Genomic DNA, 21,749 nt, shown 5'->3' with positions numbered 1-21,749 from the left:
TGGTTTTGTTTTTTTGAGACAGGGTCTCACTATGTAGTCCAGGCTGACCTTGAACTAATGGCTCTCCTCCTGCCTCAGCCTCCCCAGTGCTAGGATTGCAGGTCTGCGCCAACAAGCCCAGAAGCAAGGGCTTTATTGACGGCAAACAGGCTCTTCTTTCCAGGGAGGGAGACTCCAGCCTTCTGCTCCCCTCACAGCAGGAGGCGAGCACGGCAAATGCTCTCCATGGACAAGGAGTAGAGTTGAAGGTTCACTTTATAAAGCGGTCCAGAGCTTCTAGTGGGCTCAGGCTCAGGGACGGCCCCCTCAGCTCTGCTCCCTGCAGTAGGGTCAGGGACTACCTACCAAGTGGGGAAAAAGAAAAGCAAGCTCCCTGAGAGCTGCAATTAGCATTGACATCGGTTAGCTTTCATCATCTCACATCCCAAGGACAGAACGATCGTCATGTTGCCAGGCAACTAGCAAATATAGTCTCCCCGCCCCCAGCAGGTATCAGAGGCCACCAGAAAAAGTCCAACCACAGAGTTTGAAGCAACTCCACACCTAAGCATTAAAAATACCTAGCTACTTCTGGCTCTGGGGAGTAATCTTACCACCACTTTCTCTAAGGGTTTTGACCTTAACGCGATACAATGGACTTGCAACCAGATTGCTGGAGTTTTGCCAAGAAGCCAGGGCAGGAAGAAGGAAACTATTCCTAATTCTAAGAGGAGTTCATAGTGTTCCTTCAGTTCAGTACCCCAAGAGGTTTGCATCTGGCCTCACAGTATACTGCACAAAGATCAGAAACTCCACCTTTGACCACATCATCAAATTGCTTTCTGCAGCAATAGCTTAATGTTATATATCTGTTCCCTTCACCCCTCCCTTCCTTGGGAACACACACCACCCCATCCCATGATTCACAAGCACAGCAGACCAGTATAGCCAGCAGTGAAGGGGGATGGAAACACAATGAAACACCCAGAATGCACCAACCTGTCAGTTCTTTGATCTCTCAAAAATGTACTGTACCAGAACCTTGTGATGATATGCTCAGATACAAATCCTAATGTCTAATATACATATGTGCAAGGGGATGGGGGGCAAGTTTTCCTCTCAAAGCACAGATTGCAGGCAAAGTATTGTACTTTGAACATTCGTGTGCTCTTTGAAGGCTGACTAGCCACAATCATCTAACAATCTTTACAATTAGAGCAAACTGAAATTTTCCTATACTGAGTCATTCATGAGCAAAAGGAAGAAGCCATGCACAAAAGGGAAGAGATACTGACCATAAAATATATAACCTGAGCACACAGTGCAAAGTGTTATTTTAGTACTGGGAATACACACTCCTTAGGCCACAAGTTAAACAAGAAGGGCTGGGCTGGCCTTCATCCAGCACCAGGCCCAGTACTCAGAAGGGCAACTTACCTGACATATAAGGACCTCTTCTCACTTGTTCGGAGGGACCCAGACCCAGAACTCATGCTGCTGTTCATCATTTGTTCTCGCAAGTCATGTATCTTCGATTCAAAGCGACTGTACTCTGTCAGGGATACAGGGAAAAGACAAAAAAAAAAAAAAAAAAAAAAAACAGACCTATCAATCAATGGGCTGGGGATATAACTCAGTGGCACAAGTGCCTGCCTGGCAGGTGCAAGGTCCTGAGTTCAATTCCTGAAAAAAAAAAAAAAAAAAAAGAATGAACCCAAGGAACTCTCCTGAGCCTACATGCCTGTGGCCAAAAAGCCAGGACACTTAGATTCAAAGGAGCTAGAGCCGGACCAGTCTTTGCTTTTTTTTTTTTTTTTTTTTGGTTTTTCTCCGGTACCGGGAACCGAACTCACGACCTTGCACTTGCCAGGCAGGCGCTTGGCCGCTGAGCTAAATCCCCAGCCCCTAGTCTTTGCTTTGATAAGCAGATTCAATCCTTCAAGCATAGAAAGACAGACTTCTCTCCACCCTCAGCCACATGGAAGGAAAGAAAGCACCTGAAAAAAGAAGTCACATGAAGCACGTCTTACTGCCTCAAAATCTCACTGATGCATTAAAACACAATAACTGGGTGCCACCTCGAGAGAGGGCTCGGATGAGTGGGCTGGCCCCCAACCAACTCCACAACAGTGGATTCCACACCTTGGCTGGGCCACTGCCAACTCAGAACTGGCTCTAGGTTGTTTCCCCTCTGTATGGGACAGCAGAAGTGCCAGCCAAACCTGATGTTGGACAACATAAAAGTCGAGAGTGGGGGATTCAACATGGCTGACTAGAGGAGGAGTCACATAAAAGCTGAGGAAAGAGCCACTGAGAAGGAAGGATCTGGAAGACTGCGTAGCGGTTGGAACCTGCAAGGAAAACAACACAGGGTACTGCTCCCAGCGTGGCCTTCCACAGCGAACAGTTTAGTTGGCGAGTGACCTTGGTCCAGAGCCTGCTGCCACAATTGCAGAACAAGAGCTGGAGGGGACACAGTTATAGGGAAGGGTTCAGCATTCGAACCTGAGTCCCAGAGCAGCCCCCTGGCTCCAAGCCATGCTCCACACTGTCAAGTCCCCAGAGTGGACGACGGAAGGACAGCCACTGGAGATGGCCAGCAGTTGAAGAGGAGGCCAGAGGGAGTCCAGCTGAGGGGCTGGGGCTGGTCAACATGGAGCCAGGTCTTGCGGTCTGAGGCCAGGTTCAGCCTAAGTTACACGGCATAGGAAGGTCACACTGGTACCCTGTCCTCACTGGATGTGGATGTCTGCATCCAGCACCATTCGGGGGGCAGACTATCACCTTAGACTTCCAGTGTGAGCAAAATCATGTCTTGTGTTCCTTATTCCTCAGCTGTGGAAAAGAGCTACAAGTCTAAAACAATAGAAAACTCTACCTATTAATTTATTAATTTATTATTTATTTTTGCTGCTTTCCTCTTTCTGTTTATCCCTCCCCACTTTTATTCCATTATTTGCCCCTTTAAAAGTGTGTGTGAATGTGAGTGCGCATGTGTGTTTCTCTTCTTTTTGCCCTTTTCTTCCAATATAGTTTGTAGAGGGTATGGGAATCCTCCCTTTCCCCTTTTATTCCTTCTACTTTTGTCCATATCTTCTCATTTGACTTCTTTTTCTTGTTTCTTATCCTTCCTCTATTTTTCTTTTCCCCCTTCTTCATCCATCTCCTTTTAACTTTTTCTCTAATATTTATGTTAGCTGTAGAATCCTTTCTCATCCTCATTTCTCACTATGGATTCTGTATCCAGTTTTCCCTGTTATCCCATCAAAATATGTAACATAACTCTACCACCATTAGGATCCTATCTCCCCATCTCCATACCACATAGCAGAAGACTTGTTAAAAAAACAAAAAAGCCCATCACCCAGTCCCAAACTCTCTGGGCTTTAGATAATTGATTCTATAAAATTACTGTTGAATGCTCTTTTTTTTTTCTTTTACCGTAAAAGGAGACAGAGCTACTGCATTTAGGGCATATTAGCTGTGGGCCAATACCTGGGCTATTACGATACTTACCATACAACTGTAGATTTCTTCTCTAGGCTAAAGGGAGATCCAAAATTGGGCCTCCTGGTATGTTCTCAACTTGCCCAAATACATACCACTGTAACTGATTAGCTTGTTACTGCTATGGCTGATTTGATTGCACAGGCACACTCCTGATTTGGTGGACAATTTTGGGCCAGTGAATCATCTGCCAATTCCACCGTCACACCCAGGGAGAAGTACAGCAGAAGTTCCTAACCCAAGAACTCGAGCTGGACCAGACTCTGCAAGAACACCTGCAACCTGGCTGAAGGAAGCCTTGAGTGTGAGTTAGCTTCAGTATTGCAGTAGAAGATTCAGGAGTCACTGGGGTGTGAGCACTCAGACTCTCTGGCAAAGGAGCTATGTGTGGATCGCATACACTGCCTCACTGGAATATTTAATCTGTGTGCCCATTGGATATCTTACAGGTTTGAGTTGTTTGTTTCTTGATTTAACTAGTAGTGTGAAGTTATGCTATGTTCTTTTAGGTTTATTAGGATTTTACTTTTGTGTATTTTTCCCCACTGGCTCTGATTTAATAGGTGTCTAGGTTCTCTCCCTTGTTTCAGCTCCCTATCTACCTTCTTCACCTCAAACCTCCAAAGCAATACTACTACCATATTTCTTTATTCTTTTCCCAAACACGTAAACTCCTCCTCTCAAATTCTTATTTTCCCATACTTAGCTCCCCACAGAAACTCCTTTCTTCTCTAGTATTGACCCTCGATCCTCCATCCTAAGCCTTTGGCTCTTCTATATCTTCCCTAGCCTATTGGCCTTCCTATTAGCAAGTTCTGACCACCACACAGCTTCCCTCAATCACAAAGTAAGTCTCCTTTCTCCTACATCTCATCCTTGCCCCCACAAATATCCTTTGAGAACTCTCAGTATAATTCTTCAACTCAACTAAAAGCACTCCAATAGAATCAGACCCTACATCAAACTTCTCATCTGTCACTATCCCCCTACAAACCTCCCCCTTAATGTCCAATGCTCCTCATCCAACCACCCTCCATGCTCCTCCCTCCATTTCACTTACCTCATTGCAGAACAGTCACAAATAATAAAAGGTCATAGTCCGCATAAAGGATAGACAAAAGAGGGAAGTGTGAACTGTAAGGACTGTCATATAGAAGTGTTGTATGATTGAATCTGTTGATGATGTTATAACGAGAAGTAATTCTTTCAGCAAAACATAGGGACAGAGTCCAAATCACAGTAAATAACAGAAGTAAATACTTGCACTGTACATACAAAGCTGAAAATTATGCATGAAGAGGTACTATCCTACTAAACATCTCCATGTAAACCACAAACTCTCCTCACTTTTCTAGTTCTCAACCTGCAGTACTGCCTCAGCAAAAAAAAAGGAGGGGTAAAAGGGGGTGTGTATATATATGAAATACAGATACACATTACAAGGAAGGGGAAGCAAGGCAACAGAAGATCCCTGGGTTCATCTAATTCTCCCAAGGCAGAGCAAGGGGTCACAAAGGGAGAAGAAAACAAATACCAAGTAGTAGGACTCTATGAAAAGTTCCTAGAAGGGATGAAGAACATAGATGAGCTCAAAGGAAATGAACCCAAAGTTCACATCAATTGTACTCAATATACCCATGGTGAATTTCAGAGAAATAGGTAAAAAACTCGATGAGCTAACCAAGACCATTCAACATTTGAATGACAGAGTCAACAAAGATGTGGAATACATAACAGAATACTTGAACTAAAAAAAACTGTACAGAATGCATAAATTACAGAAACTACCAATATGAAGACAGAGTGTCTAATATTGAGGACAAAATTGTGAATTACAATGAAGAACTCAAAGAAGCCACAAAGAAAATAAGAGAACAAGAGAGGATTATCCAGCAACTAGTAGATGACAATAAGAAGACCAGTCTAAGTTTGAGAAAAACTAGAAGATAGCATAGGTGGATTTACTAACATGCTTACAAATCCTAGAAGAAAATTTCCCAAATATAAGAGGTTAAAATACAAGTAGATGATGGATATAGAACACCAAACAATTATGATAATAAAAGAAGCTCACCAAGGCATATCCTTATTAAATTACCACATATCCACCCAAAAAGCCCCAGAATTTTAAAAGCAGCCAGAAAAAAAACAAAAAAATCACATACAAAGGTAAACCAATGAGAATCACAGCAGACTTCTTAACACAAACCTTAAAGACCAAAAGAGCTTCAAGTGAAGTATTGAAAGCTCTAAGAACAAATAATTTCCAACCCAGATTAATTTACCCAGCAAGGCTATCTTTCAAAATAGATGGAGAAATAAGGTATTTCCATGCAAAAGACCAGCTCAAAAGAAAAATGAGGAGTGAACCAGCTCTGGAGAAAATACTTAAGAATATTCTCAACGGGAATCATGAAATGGACACAGCTAAAAACACAAAGGAAATCAGTGAGTCAGTGGATAAACAACAAAAAATGTCAGGAAAAAAAAAGCCAATGATTCACCAACAGATAAAGAAGGCAGTGATAGTAAATAACTAACACATCTCAGTAATATCTCTCAATATTAATGGCCACAACTCTCCAATCAAAAGACATAGACTGGCAGACTGGATCAAAACACAGAATCCAACAGTCTGCTGCATTCAAGAAACTCATCTAATCATAAAAGATACTCACAGATTAAAAATTAAAGGATGGAAAATGATATTACATGCACCAGGTCCCAGTAAATAAGGAAGGGTAGCAATTCTAACATCAGGCATAGTAAACTTCAAGCTAAAACTGATTAGAAGAGACAAAGAAGGTCTACACACTACATACTATTTAACAGAATGATCCAACAAGAAGAGATAACATTGATAAACATATATGCATTGAATACTGGAGCACCTATCTTTATAAAACAAAAACTACTGAAATTAAAAAGATCAAATAAATATTAACACAATCACAGTATAGGATTTTAACATCCTGCTTTTGCAAAGAGAATAACTAAATAAAAAACCAACAAAGAAATATCAGAGCTAAACCACACCCTTGTACATATGGTCTTAATAGATATATACATAGTAGTCCACAACAGAGTATACATTCTTATCAGGAACCTATGGCATCTTTTCCAAAATAGATCACATAGTAGTCCAAAAAACCAGCTTAAGTAAATATAAAAGAATTGAAATTACTCTATACATAATATCAGACCACTGTGCAATGAAAATAGAAATCAATGACAAAAGAAATTTTGGAAAAGGCAAAGCTCCTGGAAATTTAACATATTCCTAAACAACCAATGGGTCACAGAAGAAATCAAAGAAGAAATTTAAAATTTTCTGGTGGCTAATGACAATGACTGTACAACTCAGTGAAACAACTGGGACACTATGTAGGCAATTCTAAGACGAAAATTCATCACAATAAATGCTTTCATTATGAAAAAGAGCATGCTCAAATAAATAACCTTATGAGAAATCTTAAGATACTTGACAAACATGAACAAACCACCTCCAAACTGAAATTAAGGAGGAAAATTATAAAGATGAGAGGGGAAATCAATGAAATTGAGACTAAAAAAAAAAAAACTATAAAGGAAAATCAATGAATTGAAGAGCTAGTTCTTCAAAAGAATAAATAAAATAGAGAAGCCCTTAGCCAGACTCACCAAGAGAAAAAAACAAAGGAGTCACATCAATGCAATTAGAAATGAAAAAGTTGAAGTCACAATAGACACTGTCAAAATCCAGAAGACAGTAACTACTTTGAAAATTTATATTCCAATAAATAAGTAAATTTTGAAGAAATGGACAGATCCCTGGGCACATACAAACTATCAAAACTAACCCAAGAAGACATAAATATGCTCAACAACCCAAAATAGAATAAAATTGACAGAGTATTAAAGCATCTACCAACTAAAACAAACCCAGGACCCGATGAATTCTCTGTTGAATTCTACAAAACATTTAAGAATGTGATATCACCAATACTCCTTAAGCTCTTCAAAGAAATTGAAAAGAATGGAGTGGTCCCAAACACATTTATGGAAGCTGGTATCACCCTGATCCCCAAACCAGGGAAAGAGGCAACTAAAAAAGAGAACTTGTTTTCTTTTCTCTTTAAAATAAAAAAAGGAGAACTATAAGCCAATCTCCTTAATAAACGGAGGTGCAAAAATCCTCAAGAAGATATTAGCAAATAGAATGTAGCACATTATAAAAAAGATGATACATCATGATCAAGTAGGTTTCATCCCAGAGATGCAAGGATAGTTCAACATGCTTCAGTCAATAAATATAATACATCACATAAATAGGAGCCAGGTCAAAAGCTGTATGATCATATCAATAGATGTAGAAAAGGCTTTTGACAAAATCCAACACTCATTCATAATAAAAACCCTGAAGAAAACAGGTATAGAAGGACCGTACCTGAATAGGATAAAGGCTATTTATGACAAACCAATAGCCAGCACCATACTAAATGGGAAAAAACTAAAAGCATTCTGCCTAAAATCAGGAACAAGACAAGTATGTCCACCATCACCTCTTCTATTGAACATAGTACTTGAAACAGTAGCCAGAGCAATTAGACAAGAGAAAGAAATAAAAAAGATACATGTAGGAAAGGAAGAACTCAAATTCTCATTATTTGCAGATGACATAATACCCTACACAGGAGACTCAAAGAACACCACAAAAAACACATTCAGAATTAATAAACAACTTAAGCAATGTAGCAGGATACGAGATCAATACACAAAAATCATTAGCATTTCTGTTCACCAAAAAGGAACAGGGTGAGAATGATATTATAAAAATAATATCATTCCACAGTAGCTTCAAGTAAAATGAAATACCTAGGAATTACCCTAACCAAGGAAATGAAGGACCTCTACAAAGAAAACTACAGTACTCTGAAGGAGACTGAAGAGGACATCAGGGAATTGAAAGATGCCTTCTGCTCCTGGATAGGCAGAGCACATATCGTCACCATACTTCCAAAATTGTTATACAGATTCAATCCAGTCCTAATCAAAATACCAACTACATACTTTACAGTTCTATAAAAAACAATCTTAAAATTCATGTGGAGCCAGGGGACACCCAGAATAGCAGCAAGAGCAAACCAGGAGGCATAATAATACCTGACTTGAAGCTATACTACAAATCAAAAATGATAAAAACAACATGGTCCTGGAACAAAAACAGATACGTGGATCAATGGGACAGAACTGAAGATACAGAAACCTTCCCAGACATACTCAACTATTTGATCTTTGACAAAAGGACCAAAAGCATGTTAGAAGAAAGCCTGCTCAACAAGTGGTATTAGGAAAAGTGGTTATTTTTGCAGAAGACTGAAACTAGATCCTTATCTCTCACCATATACTAAATTAAAATCAAAATGAATCAAAGATCTAAACATTAAAACAGAAACATTAAACCTACTGGAAGATAAAATAGAAGGCATAGCTGTAGAAGAGGATTTTCTAAACAAAACCTCATTTGCACAAGAAATAGCAGCAAGAATCAGCAGATGGGATTTTATCAGACTAAAAAGCTTATCAATAGGTAGAGTGAAAAGACAACTAACCAAATGGGAAAAAATTCTCAGAAAGAGGACTAATGTCTCGAATATACGAAGAACTCAAAAAAGTTAAACCACCTAAAATTAAAGACCCAGTCAAGAAATAAGAGAAATGAAGAGACACTTCACACAGGAAGAAATACAAATGGTCAACAAATATATGAAAAAATGTTCAACATCTCTGGCCATTAGGGAAATGCAAATTAACACTAAGATTCCACCTTACTTTGGAAACAATGGCAATCATTAAGAAATCAAACAATAACAAATGCTGGCATGGCTGTTGTGAAAAATGACCCTCCTTCAGAGTCAGTGGGAACATAAACTAGCACAACCATTATGGAAATCAGTATAGAGATTTCTCAAAGAACTGAAGTTAGAAATCCCATTTGACTCAGTGATCCCCCTGCTAGATACTTTCCCCAAAGAGCTTAAGTCATCATACTACAGCAATACATTCATACCAATATTTATAGCATCAAAATTCATAATAGCTAAATCCTGGAAGCAGCCTGTATAGCCATCAACAGACGAGTGGATAAAGAAAATGTGGTATCTATGCATAGTGGAATACTACTCGGCCATCCAGAATACTATCTTTGAGACATTTGTAGGAAAATGGATGTACCTGGAAAGTATAATGTTGAGTGAACTAAACCAGACACACATGCTTAAATACTCTATGGTATCTCTTATTTGAGTAAGGCAAAGTAAAAATAAATAAAGTAAAGGATGGATAGAAGGGGCCAAGGGGATGGATCTCTTGTGATAGGGAAGTGGTCCAGGGGAACAAGGGCGAGGGGTGAGGAGGAGGGGAAGGGGAACTAAGTAGAATAAAGATATGCCATGTACAGGAACCTGATAGTCCCAATTAATCTAAACATTACAGGCCATAACATGAGCTCAGACAAATAATATCAACAGGAATGGAGAACGGGATAGGCGAACTAGGGAGAAAAAAGAAAGAAACACCCTGTAATATGCACATGTAATTATTCCCCAAGATGCTTGTAAACTACAGGAACTCCAAACATGTACAAATAAAATTAAATTTAAAAATAACAACTGGAAAGAGGTTCCAGGACAGGCTTTATAAGTCTTTACGCAGTCACTAAGGCCCAAGGAGAGCAGATGGATGAGAAGACTTTCCCAAAAAGCAGACTGCAAAGAACAGATGGCTCTGAGACGCAGGGCAGAAAGACGGGGCAGGGGGTGGGGTGGCTGGAAAGGACCTGAGGTCGTCATACCCACTGTTCGGCGAGGAGGACAAGTTTTTTCAGGGAAGACTGTTTTGGTGGGGAGAAGGAGGTACTGGAACCCAATACAAAGGTTAAAAACAAACCTCAAAACCATACAAGGAGAATTCTAGCTAAGGATCTCCTGAATTATTTCTCTCCTAACAAGAGCCTCTTTAGTTTGGGCAACAATTAAACCTTAAAACATAATTTCTCCCAAACCTGGAAGTCTGCTGATGCCTCTTACCTCCCAAATCATCTAGTCAGTGAGACCATTAGTCCATACCCAGCCTTGTGGCCCTCTGAGACCACCCCAATAGCCTGACACAGTGTTATTACTCTGGAGATGCAGCTACAGGTTTATGCCCAATTTAAGAATATCTGACACAGGAAAATGAACTCTAGCCGTACAATTATTATAAGAGGTTTTTAAAATAAGGCTGCTTGGCTATGACATTCTCCTAGTATATTTAAAATATGATATATGACCAGCACACGCACACACACACATGCACGCCCGCACGCACACACACGCACCATTACAAATATTTCAAGTCTATAACTGCTGCATAAAATGGGGTATATCTAAGGCACAGGCTGTGGCAATTGCAGAAAACACTTCACTCTGACAAGCTGACTTTAAAGGAAGTCAAAATTTATACTAGGGGTTGAAGGCTGGGCAACTGCTTTAAAAAGCAAATACACTTTCAGCAGAAAAAATTCCACAAAAGCATTTTCATGTACCAGAGAGGACTAGCAAGAAGCATCCCCACCTAGTCTGAGTGACTCTGCGGGAGGAAAGAGAGCACCTGCTCTCACACCTGCCGCTCTCCCTCGCCTGCCTTGGCAAAGCGATCTGACCTTCAGCTGAGTGAAAAGGGAACTATTAGGAAGCCTAAGGGGAAGGAGTGGAGTTGGGAGTCACGCAAATAGTCTCTTTTTAACCAAGTTTCTTTTTGTTCACCATGATATCAATGAAGCCAACTAGTTAAATTCGTATGTTCTTTCATTCATCACGTACTGTGTTACGGTGATGTGTCCTCATTACCTACTCCTGTCCCTGAAATTCTGGAGGAAGCAGCTGAGTCACTGATTCACCCATTAAGTGCTGGAGGAAAAAGACAACAGCTGGACAATATCCCTGTTCTGGGGGTTACAAGCCAGCATCAGTAGCAATGCGGTGTCCTAATCTAAAGGTAGAGGACCGTGATAGATTTGTCACAAACTCTGGCCTACAAGCCAGTCCACGTCTAGAGAGGCTGGGGCACTGGCTCCACGCCAGGGCTCGCCCTCTAACCTGGTGGGGTGTTACTTCTTGCTCCTTCTCTCCAGCTCTCCCTCAAGCTCTCACATGGGAGCCAAGGGAGACACAGATTTCTAACTAGGCAGCCCTTTCTTGGGGAAGATGAGCAAAAGAACCGCATACAACCCAAAACAAAACAAAACAAAAAATACACGCAAGTTTTCCGTTCGCCATTTTCTCCCTCTCGAAACATGTTTACACAGTACGTCGCCTTCTTTGGAATTGATTTGCCCACTGAACTCCAACTTAGCAGCTGGCCATGGGTGCTGCTTAGGGATTACATCCCTTTTCAAAAAGTTCTTTAAAAAACAACCACCAAACCACCACTTCCTCAAAGCTCCTAATCTAAGGTTGATAATTCTGGGCCAGAGGGCCCACTTAAAATAGACCACAGAAAGAGAACAAAGCTACTGCTTTAAGGAATCCACTCTTTGCTCTTACATGTGCTACTAAGATTATGAGTTTATTAAATAGTGTTTTATTCCTTTTTCCCCAGTCAGCCTCTGGCTTCTATTTGCAGAGGTATCTAATGTCCACTAGACACAGTGCAGCCTCTGAATAAGTGATTGTTGGAGAAATGAGGAGTAATTTAGAAAACTGTGTCCAAGTAGAAGCTTCTGTTCTCAAACTAATAAACCTAATGGTTTATTTAGCTGATAGCTGTCAGTTTCACTGAGGGCTTGGAAAGGTAGTTTAAAAGTATTCCTATTTACTTTTGTTCTTGAGGTTAACTATGGGAGCAACTGGAGTTTGTATTTTTTAAACACCCTTTTGAGATGTTAATAACCCACAAAGGGCATCTGGTTAACAGACTTTGTTCTACAACAAAGGAAAAAAAAGTCATTCCAACAAAAAACTGGGTAGAACAGACTTAAAAATAGCACCTCACCTTAATATTAGAAAGATGATTTTCCCAGGACAAAAGCTTGACTTAAAAAAATCTAAATTTTTAAAAAATCTAAATTCAAACAGATGAAAAATGAAATCATGTAATTTGCAAGGAAATGGATAGATCTTGAGATCACAGTATTAGTGAAATACATCGGACACAGTTAAATATCCCATGGTTTCTCTTATATGAGAAGCCCAAAATACAAATGAATTAAAGAGTAAAATAAAGAAAGAGATCGTAGGAAAGCCGGAAGGCAGACTTTTTGGTCAAGGGAAAGGGAATCAGGGGAAGCGGGAAGGGTGGAGAAAGAGGTAAAAGGATGGAAAATGATCATGAAATTATATATGCATACCAAGTCTCCCAAGTAAATATAACTATCATGTACCACAAACATGCACAAATAAAAAAGATCTAAATTCTAAGACTTCGGGACTTGCCTAGGTTCTTCTTTCCTCCTTCTCCTCCCGGAATCACTAACAGAACCAATTGCCAGCTGGAGGTCATCTCTTCCATCTAAATCACTGCCCCGTCTGACCAGTTTCCCCCTACAGGGGCCACTTCAAATAGGTTGCTTTAAAGAACACCTATTACCAAAATCTCAGGTCTGTTAGGTAGCACTTTATTCATTTATTTTCTGCTTTCAAATGAACCCAACCATTTGTGACCCACAAAGATAGCCATGATGAATCATCCTTTGCTTCCGGCTTTCATTTTACCGGCTGCTTTTGAAAGACAAACAAGTTAGAGGGGGCACAGCCTGAAGTCACTACTGAAATAGGGTTTCTCCCAGACCATGAGGTGCCTTTAAAGGATCAGGATCAGCCTGGCACAGTGCTGCACGCCTGTAATCCCAGCGTGAGGGAGGCGGAGGAAGGAAGATTGCAAATTTGAGTCCCACCAGGGCAATTTAGCAATACCCTGTCTCAAGATAAAAAATAAAAGAGGCTGGGGATGTAGCTCAGTGTGAAGGCCTTGGGTCTGACCCCCCCAGTATCAAAAAAAAAACCAGGATCTGGACCCTACTCCTGATACGCTGAATTAGAACATACTGAGTGAGATCCAGGAATCTCCATTAAATGAGCATAAGGTGATTTCCCATGCACAAGAAACTTTGAAACTGCTGGTCCTCAGGTACAGAATTGAGTTGTGTTTTTTTGTGGCGGTGGGAGGGGTTGTTTGTTTGTTTTAAGACAGGATCTCACTATGTAGTTCAGGATGGCCTTGACCTCACTTTGTAGACCAAACTGGTCTCGAACTCACAGCAATCCCCCTGCCTCAGCCTTCCAAGTGCTGGGATTACAGGTGTGCACCACTACACCCAAACCCAGAATTGAATTTTGTTTTGTTAGTTCAGAAAAAACACAGGGCAAGAATCCTAGTGTCTCAAAAAGAAGACCAAAGAGGAGAATTGGAAAGCTCTCAAAAATAAAATTTGGCAATACAACCACAAATCCCATGGGAAATAAAAAGTGGTAAACCGGCCACTGTCCAATATGCCTACAAAGAAAGCCAATGAATTTATACACATGTGTAAACATCGTGTTGGTTCCCTACTATAAGAACCTGAACAAGTAAATAAAATCTGAAGGGTACAATAGATACTGTGAAAGGGAAAGAAACTGCTCAAATAGGAAGGAGCAACTGGGATGAACGAGGGGAAAGGAATAAAAAAGAAGGAAGAGAAAAAAATATGTATATATATACATAAGATAGCTAAGATAATTGTACTACTAATTGCTATTGGCTTATTGAAAGGAACAGTTAATGTGTAATTGTTTGATCAATCTTACATGCCTATATCTGGTTATCTGAGTAAACACTTTAAAGATAACATTATGTAATATAACAACCATTGTTAATTTCCTATCACCTTGTTTTGAAATTCTGTATCATTTTTATTGTTTTTTTTAATGCTGTTTTGTTTACGTATTTGTTTTCATTACTTGGGTTTTTTTCTTTTCTCTTTAAAATGGAAAACAAAATTTATATATATATATATATATATATATATAAGGTTAGCTGGGATAGGTGTATTGCTGATGTCTGTGGTTTATTAAAAGGAACAGTTAATGCTTAAAATTTTCTTTTTTCTTGACCAAGTTTGAATGCTTGTATCTGGTAAACAGAACGACTGATTTGAAGACAACAATATGCAATATAAGAACAATGGTTGAGTTCCTACCATCTTGTAAGGTGAGGCTCTGTAACATTTCCAACTTTTTTTTTATTACTTGTTACTGTCTTTGATTGTTTGATCAATCTTGCATTCTTACATCTGGTGGACTGAGCAACTTCGTTGAAGGTAATAGTATGTAGTGTAGCAACCATTGTTAATTCCTATCACTGTTTGTCGATCATGTATCTTTTTCGTTGTTTCTGTGTTTTTGGTTTTGTCTCCATTGTTGTTTTGTTAGTTTTTTTTTTTCTTTAAAATACAAAAAAAAAAATTTAAAAAGTAATGATTTAAAATTTTAAAACTCTTTACTTTGGACATTTCCGTATCATTTCCCACCCCACTACCCAGAAATGACCCCCGTTAGTATTGTTAGTATATATCCTTCCAAGCCTAACTTCCATGTATACATTGTCTGTGTTCATGTACTTACAACTTCTTCCCATATCCATCCTTTTCTTTCATTGCCATTGCCTCACTATTAAGAGACTTTGTCTCTTAATTTCTCTTGCCTAATTTATTTTTCTTAAAAGATTGGGCCCAGGCAGGGCTCAAGTGATCCTCCCACTTCAGCCTTCCAAGTACCTGGGACTACAGGTATGCCACTGTGCCTGGTGTCTTGGTTGTTTTATCTCTTTTTCCCACTACCTCTTGCCTTGATTTAGGTCACACTGTGTCGTTGTGGTCTCTGGGCCATTGCTACATTGCCCTAACTGGTCTTGTGCCCCTATTTTCCAAATTATAATCCAGTTTAGACTCATTTGAATAAATTTCCTAAAGTTTCAAGGTATAGCCCACCCCAAATATATAAAATAATGCAACAGCAACTAAAGAATTTTACTTTACTGCTACAACTATTCTCCATCAATTTATCTATCCTATCTCTCATTACTCATGTCCTCTTTTGTACCAGCCTGCCTGGAACCCCTCAGAACACAATTTGTTCAGCTACCTGTTATTCCCTGCTCCTGGAATTTTCCCCACTGCCTGACACTGAACATTTTTTGTATTCTTCAACATCCTTCTTTCCTCATTACAGAAGTTATTCATTCACTTATTTAATCAGCTATTTACTGAGAGTCTACTGTGTGCCAGGCACTGTATTAGCTGCTGGCGTATAATGGTAATCAAAATCTCCCTAGAGGCTGGACATAATGACCTATGCCCATAAACCAAGCTGAAGGAGGATCGTAAGTTCAAGGCCAGCCTGGAAACTTAGTGAAACTCCATCTGAAACAAAAAATAAAAAAGGGCTGGGGACATAGCTTAGTGGTAGAGCACTCCTGGGTTCAATTTGCAGTACTGCAAAAAAAGAAGTTTCTGAAATTACAGTCACAAAACAAAAACTCTTTAATTACAACTGTGATAACTGCTATGAAGAAAACACTAAGGGAGAAAAATGGTGACCTAACCTACTATGGGAGAGCAGGGTCCGTCAGAGGTTTGCTGGAGCAAGTGACATGTAAGCTAAGTCCAAGGGAAGAGGTGGTAGTGGGGAAAAAGCCTCATAGATAGAAGTACAGTATTATGTAAGGGTGCAAAATGTATGGGACACAGGAAAGTAAGGGGATACTGGCAGGATCAGAATAACAGGGAGCCAGGGGTCAGATCATACAAGGCCTTATAAACTATAAGGATATTTGCCTTTATCCTAAGAGTAATGGGAAAAGGCCATTGACAAATTTTAAGGAAAGGAACAAATGATCAGAGATGTGTGTGTGTGTGTGTGAGAGAGAGAGAGAGAGAAAGAGAGAGAGAGAGAGAGTGTGTCTCTGGCTATTGTGAGGGGAGTAAGTGTACAGTATCACATTTAGATTTAGGTTTCTTAACAAAAGAGTACCACGCTTCCTATTTTTGTTTATCCCCTTAGTAGCCCCTGCTTTTACAGATCCAAACCAGCTAACCTGCTCAAGAATACCCAAAGCTGAGAAGCTCTCTAATTCTTAATTATTAGAAAACATTATTCAAGCACAAAAATTCTTGGATTGAGGGTCATGTATTCTGCGAGCAGGTCCTAATTTTAGTGTCTGAAACATGATGGGTTCTCTTCTTCCCAGTAGTGTGAAGGAACAGTTTGAAGAAGGCTGGCGGTAGGTGTGGCGGTGCTCAGCTGTAATCACTGCACTCAGGAAGCTGAGGCAGGAGGATTGTTGCATGTTCGAGGCCAGCCTGGGCTACACAGTGAGTTCGAGGCCAGTTTTTTGAGACTCTCTCAAAAAACAAAAACAAACAAAGAAGGTTGGAGAGCTGGAAAAGCCTGGAGCAGGCTCCCAGATGACTAAGATTGAACAGAAGGCAGAGTAACAGGAGAGGTGCAACAATGGCAGGTTAGAAGCCAGGTTATAAGAGTGTGAGATAGGACTTCTCTTCGTAGGCTATGTGAACCACTGTTAAATACTTAAATAAGAAAATGATCGAATTAAAACTAAGTTTTAGGGAAAAATATTCTGGGAGTGTAATGCAGAGGACATAGGAGAGACCAGGAAACTATTCCATTAGTACAGACAATAATTTCGAAGGTTGATATAGTATGGGACAATTAGGATAGAAGGAAAGGGCAAGAACCAAGAAACACTTTGGAGCAAAAAGAGAGAGAACTTGGCATCTGATTGCATGCAGGACGATAAAGGGTCAAAGGCAACTTTTGAGTGTTTTCCTGGAAAACCCGGAAAAGGTAGGTTAATATCAGCCATGACAGAGAACGGCAATCATGTCCGCAAAGTTCAGTTCTCAAGTCCAGGTTAAATATTATTATTTCTTTAACCATTCTTCATCTAATATGATTTCCAGACCCTCCCTTACCTCACCCTTATAAAATCTAGTGCCCAGAATGTGTGGGGCCATCAGTTCCTTTAGCAAACTACAAGCTCCTTGAGGTAGTTTTTATTTCTTCTCAAAGTTTCATGTGGCGATCGGTACCCTTACTGAGTCAACTTGTTCAGCGTGTTGACTCAAAATAGAGATCTGACAGGACAGAGCTATACTCCATAATTCTCAAATTCTGGCTCCTCAGGAACAAATAGAAGAAAAAAGAATCCACACTTTCTCCTCACACCCACCCAAACATGCCAAGAACTGACCAACAGAACCACCAACCACTTCTGCAAAACACTGATATGTCAGAGGTCTGGAATTACAGTTAACAGCCCAATGTTATGCACCGAAGGGGACCGAAACTACAATGTTCTCCAGCGAGAACTAGCCCCATACCCAAGCCTGCAAATATAACTGAGACTTCGCTGCCACATCTACCTTCCAAGTGTCAGAAAAGAAGTCTTTTACAAATAAAAAATGACATTTGATATTAATTTTTAAAAGCTGAAAGGCACTCAGTTTCTCAAGCTATACTAAATTTATCTGGTCCTACTTGATTAAAGGCAGAGAAATGTTCAGATAAGAAACAAATGTCAACAACTGAGGGTACTTATTCTACATGCATGTAGACTACCAATAATTGGAATCAAGATATAACAAGGAAACACTACAAAATAGAATAAAAACCACATCTATCAGATTTGGAAATGACAAGGATGCTGGGGAGACAATTGGATGACAGACTTCAGACACACAGATGGCGACAGGAACAAGAAGAAGATGCAAATAAAAATCAAGTAAAACAGAGAACTACAACTTCCTGACCTTGAGGCCCCACACAAATACTGAGTACAAAAGACACGGCTAAATAATAGCTCGTGTTTGGGTTGGCTCTACTCTCAAAATCAACAGCTCCCAAAAATTTCATCTGTTCTTACGGACGTGTAGGCATTTAAATCTCCAATGCATGCAGCCCTCATCTGCCTTTGCTGAGCTGTCCTTGGGCTTAAAGGGAATCATCAGTTGTGCTGAAGTCCATCAAAATACCCGTTAGTATGGAGTAAGTATATGAATTACCAAATAGTATATTTCTAGAAATCACAAATTTGACTCAAAAATATTAAGAACTCTATAACTTGGGTTAGTTTCAAATTACGATCCACTATTTAAAGAATCTAATACCTCTGAAAATAGACAATTTCTGAGCCTCTCCCCATACTAGCGATTGAACACAGGGCCTTCACATCGAGCTTTTTATTTTGAGGCGGTCTCACTAAATTGCCAAGCCCACCCCAGACTTTTGATCCTCCTGCCTCAGCCTCCCAAGTAGCTGAGATTATAGGCTTGTGCCACCACCCGGCCTAAAGTCTCTTCCAATTATGACATTATTATGATTTGATTATACAATGAGTAATCAAATCAATGAAGTTCATAAGGAATCAAACCTAGGTCTAATCCAGTTTAGTTTATTTAATATAATCTGGAATAAAGGAATCTTCATATGTGCAAACAATTCTAAACTCTGTGGATTCAGGAGATACAGAATCTGTAAGTATAAGCTTTAAGAGTAATTCTTTTTTAAGAGTAGGAAAATTTATTGGTGAAAAGGAACGGGGAATAGGAATAGCTCCCGAGAGACAGGAGGGGTCCCAAAGCGGCTGCCAAAGAGCCCACCTCCCAAAGGAAGTTTTATAGAGCAAAATCATGAGGCAGGTACAACATGGGTCAAAATTATGATCAACCAATAAGATTGCATGTATAGTGGCTTAGGTAATATTGATCCAGTGGTAGCAAGGGCATATGGATGACATCATTAACCTCGATCAATAATCTATAGTCTTAGTCTCAGTGGTTTTAGTCCTAGTGGTTTTAGTTTTAGTGGTCCCAGTCTTAGTGGGTGGGGGAGGATGGCCCACTCCTAATGAGATAATAGGGAATCTCAAAAGGGTGGTACTGATAATCTCAAACCTCCAGTCATCCCTTAGGAAAGTATGTAGATCTAGCCACAGTGACTTTAATCTTTAGATGCTCCTCCAGCCGCAGTCCTGAAGCAGTTTCATCTTCTGCACTAACTCCCTTGAGGACCCAGCCCTATCCGACTGCTTACTATGTTTCCATCTAACTTAGCTGTCTACAATACTCCCCGCTCTGAAGAGATACGCATAACTGAGGTTAGGGGAGAAAGGGAGTAGTTTCCATCTAGCTGCTTCAAGCTGAGAAGGGTCAGTGTAGGGGAAAGTGCAGTCAGGGGCCTTCTCCAGGCAGCTAATCTAATGGGCCTCAGATAGAAGCCATGTTGTAGTTTAGCAGTTATGAACTCTTTACAAGGTCGGTCGGGTGGATCCCGGAAAAGGAATCTGGCACATTTGTCGTTGGTTCCATCTGCATGATCACTTGGAGTTTGGCAGCTTCTAGGCAAGAATAAACAAACTTTCCAAGAAATTAAAGCATGTATAATCAAAGCATGAGCACTAGAACGGAAAGGCAGGTTGGGGAAAGAGCCACATCCAGACGCTGCTGCTCTTGAGGGACTAGAATAGCGATGATACCCAGTTGGCTCTTAGACCCCTCTACTGATGAAGGTTATCTCTAAGTCTGATATTTCTTGACATAGGTCCTTCTAGTTTAGCTGTAAAAAGATGGAGAGAAGGAATTGAGAAACTCTTGTTGAGCTTTTATAGATTCCATTGCAGTTTTTCCTGTCTTAACGAACCATAGTGGTCAGCTACCGGTGTAGACGGAAACTGCCAAAAGTGGGCCAGCAGTTGGAGCCCCTTTTCATACCTCTAGCTCTTATTACTATGATATTGTTTTTATACATCTTTTGGTTATATTTTTCTGCTGGGTGTTTCAGACCAAGTTCAAGTGAGACCTGTGTTCATCAAAATGAACCTCTTGACCTTATCAAGGTCAGTTAAGTCTCAGACATTACTTGCAAAATAACTCTTAAGGCTGTATGAGAGGGCAGAAAAATGGCAAGCCACTTCAGTATGGGAAAATATTGCTCAAGGAAAGTAATTTCTGCTTTACTTTTAAAACAATGGATTAGAACTATGACTAATCCTGAACAGAAACCCGGGTGTCATTGTTCCGGTTTCTGCACTATCACAGTGCGCTTCCTCAGCCATGCACACACTTAGCCAGGGTTCTGGATAGCATCCTGAAGGACACTGGGAATAAAACAGAAAAGAAGATATGCCAGATCAGCACACCATGAAAAATCCAGTTTATCCCTTTTGACTGGATGTTTCTATCTCCCAAATTGCTTAGTGAGGATACAGGAAGAACTAGCTATCGGGAAAAAGTGCTTCAGTATATAAATGTTTTGTCACATTCTGCCACTCGGTCTGAGATGAGTGGAATATTGGAAAAGTGCCTTGATCTCACATCAAGCTAAGAGACCATATTCACAGGGCTGTGCCATCACTGGTCCTTCTCACCACTGGTCCTTTCAGCTGGCAGATCAGGGTAAAAGTTTCAGATAGGGTCTTTTCTCTGTTTCCAAAGGCATTTCATGTAGCATATTCAAATGAAAGATTAAAAAGGCTTTTGGCTCCTTTAACCCATGAGCCAAAGTGCATATAAAGACCACTCCAAGTCAAAATACCTCATCTAAAAAACCGTCAGAACGAAGAGAGAATTATACCTCTTCCCTGCTCTCAGAATGATGAGTACGCTTATTTAGAACTATCTTTTCCACTTACAGGGATGATACAGCAGTGACCAAAAAACACACATTTACGATGAAACTGGGTAATTTCAGCCAATGTAACCAGTTTTTCTGTTTTACCAGGTCATTGGAGATACTAAATACATACGCTCTTCCCAGTAGTCACTAACACAGGATCATAAACTCTCTGCCAATCTTTATTGCAGTATCAACTGAAAATCCTTTAGGTCAAGTTTCTGTGGAAGGAGCCCAGAAAATGGGATCTAGAGAAATACTCTTCCTGTTTATAGTTCTCAAAATATCTCTGTTCGTTTTTAAGTAATGGATAATCCCAGTAAAATATTACAGCACAGAATTACAAGTCCAAAATCGAAGTCCTGTGTGTGTGTGCAAAAGAACTGTATTTATAATAAAGGTGGTACTGCAAAACACCAAGGAAATGACGGGTTCTTTACCAGTCCTGAGGTAAATCATTAACATTTGGAGTAGAAGTTAAGTTTGTACCGTACCTTATACCATAAATACACTCCAGACAGGTTAAAATTTCAAAAGCAAAACAAAACCCTAAATAACTAGAATAAAATACAGATG

The 21,749-nt window shown here is 40.0% G+C and overlaps 1 protein-coding gene across 7 annotated transcripts in view; it reads right to left on the bottom strand.

Annotated features, from left to right (window-relative positions):
* The window catches only part of Dlg3 (discs, large homolog 3 (Drosophila)), a 63,310-nt gene that overhangs the window by 23,131 nt on the left and 18,430 nt on the right, over nt 1–21,749 (bottom strand). For all 7 annotated transcript variants that reach the window (XM_005401627.1, XM_005401629.1, XM_005401630.1 and 4 more), the window contains one exon: nt 1,417–1,531. In XM_005401627.1, the coding sequence (XP_005401684.1) occupies nt 1,417–1,531 (115 nt within the window). The remainder of the gene's footprint in view (nt 1–1,416; nt 1,532–21,749) is intronic.

This window comes from Chinchilla lanigera, unplaced genomic scaffold, assembly GCF_000276665.1.
Source record: "Chinchilla lanigera isolate Chin_1 unplaced genomic scaffold, ChiLan1.0 scaffold00074, whole genome shotgun sequence".
NCBI lineage: Eukaryota > Metazoa > Chordata > Mammalia > Rodentia > Chinchillidae > Chinchilla > Chinchilla lanigera.
This window is presented reverse-complemented; position numbering and strand designations above follow the sequence as displayed.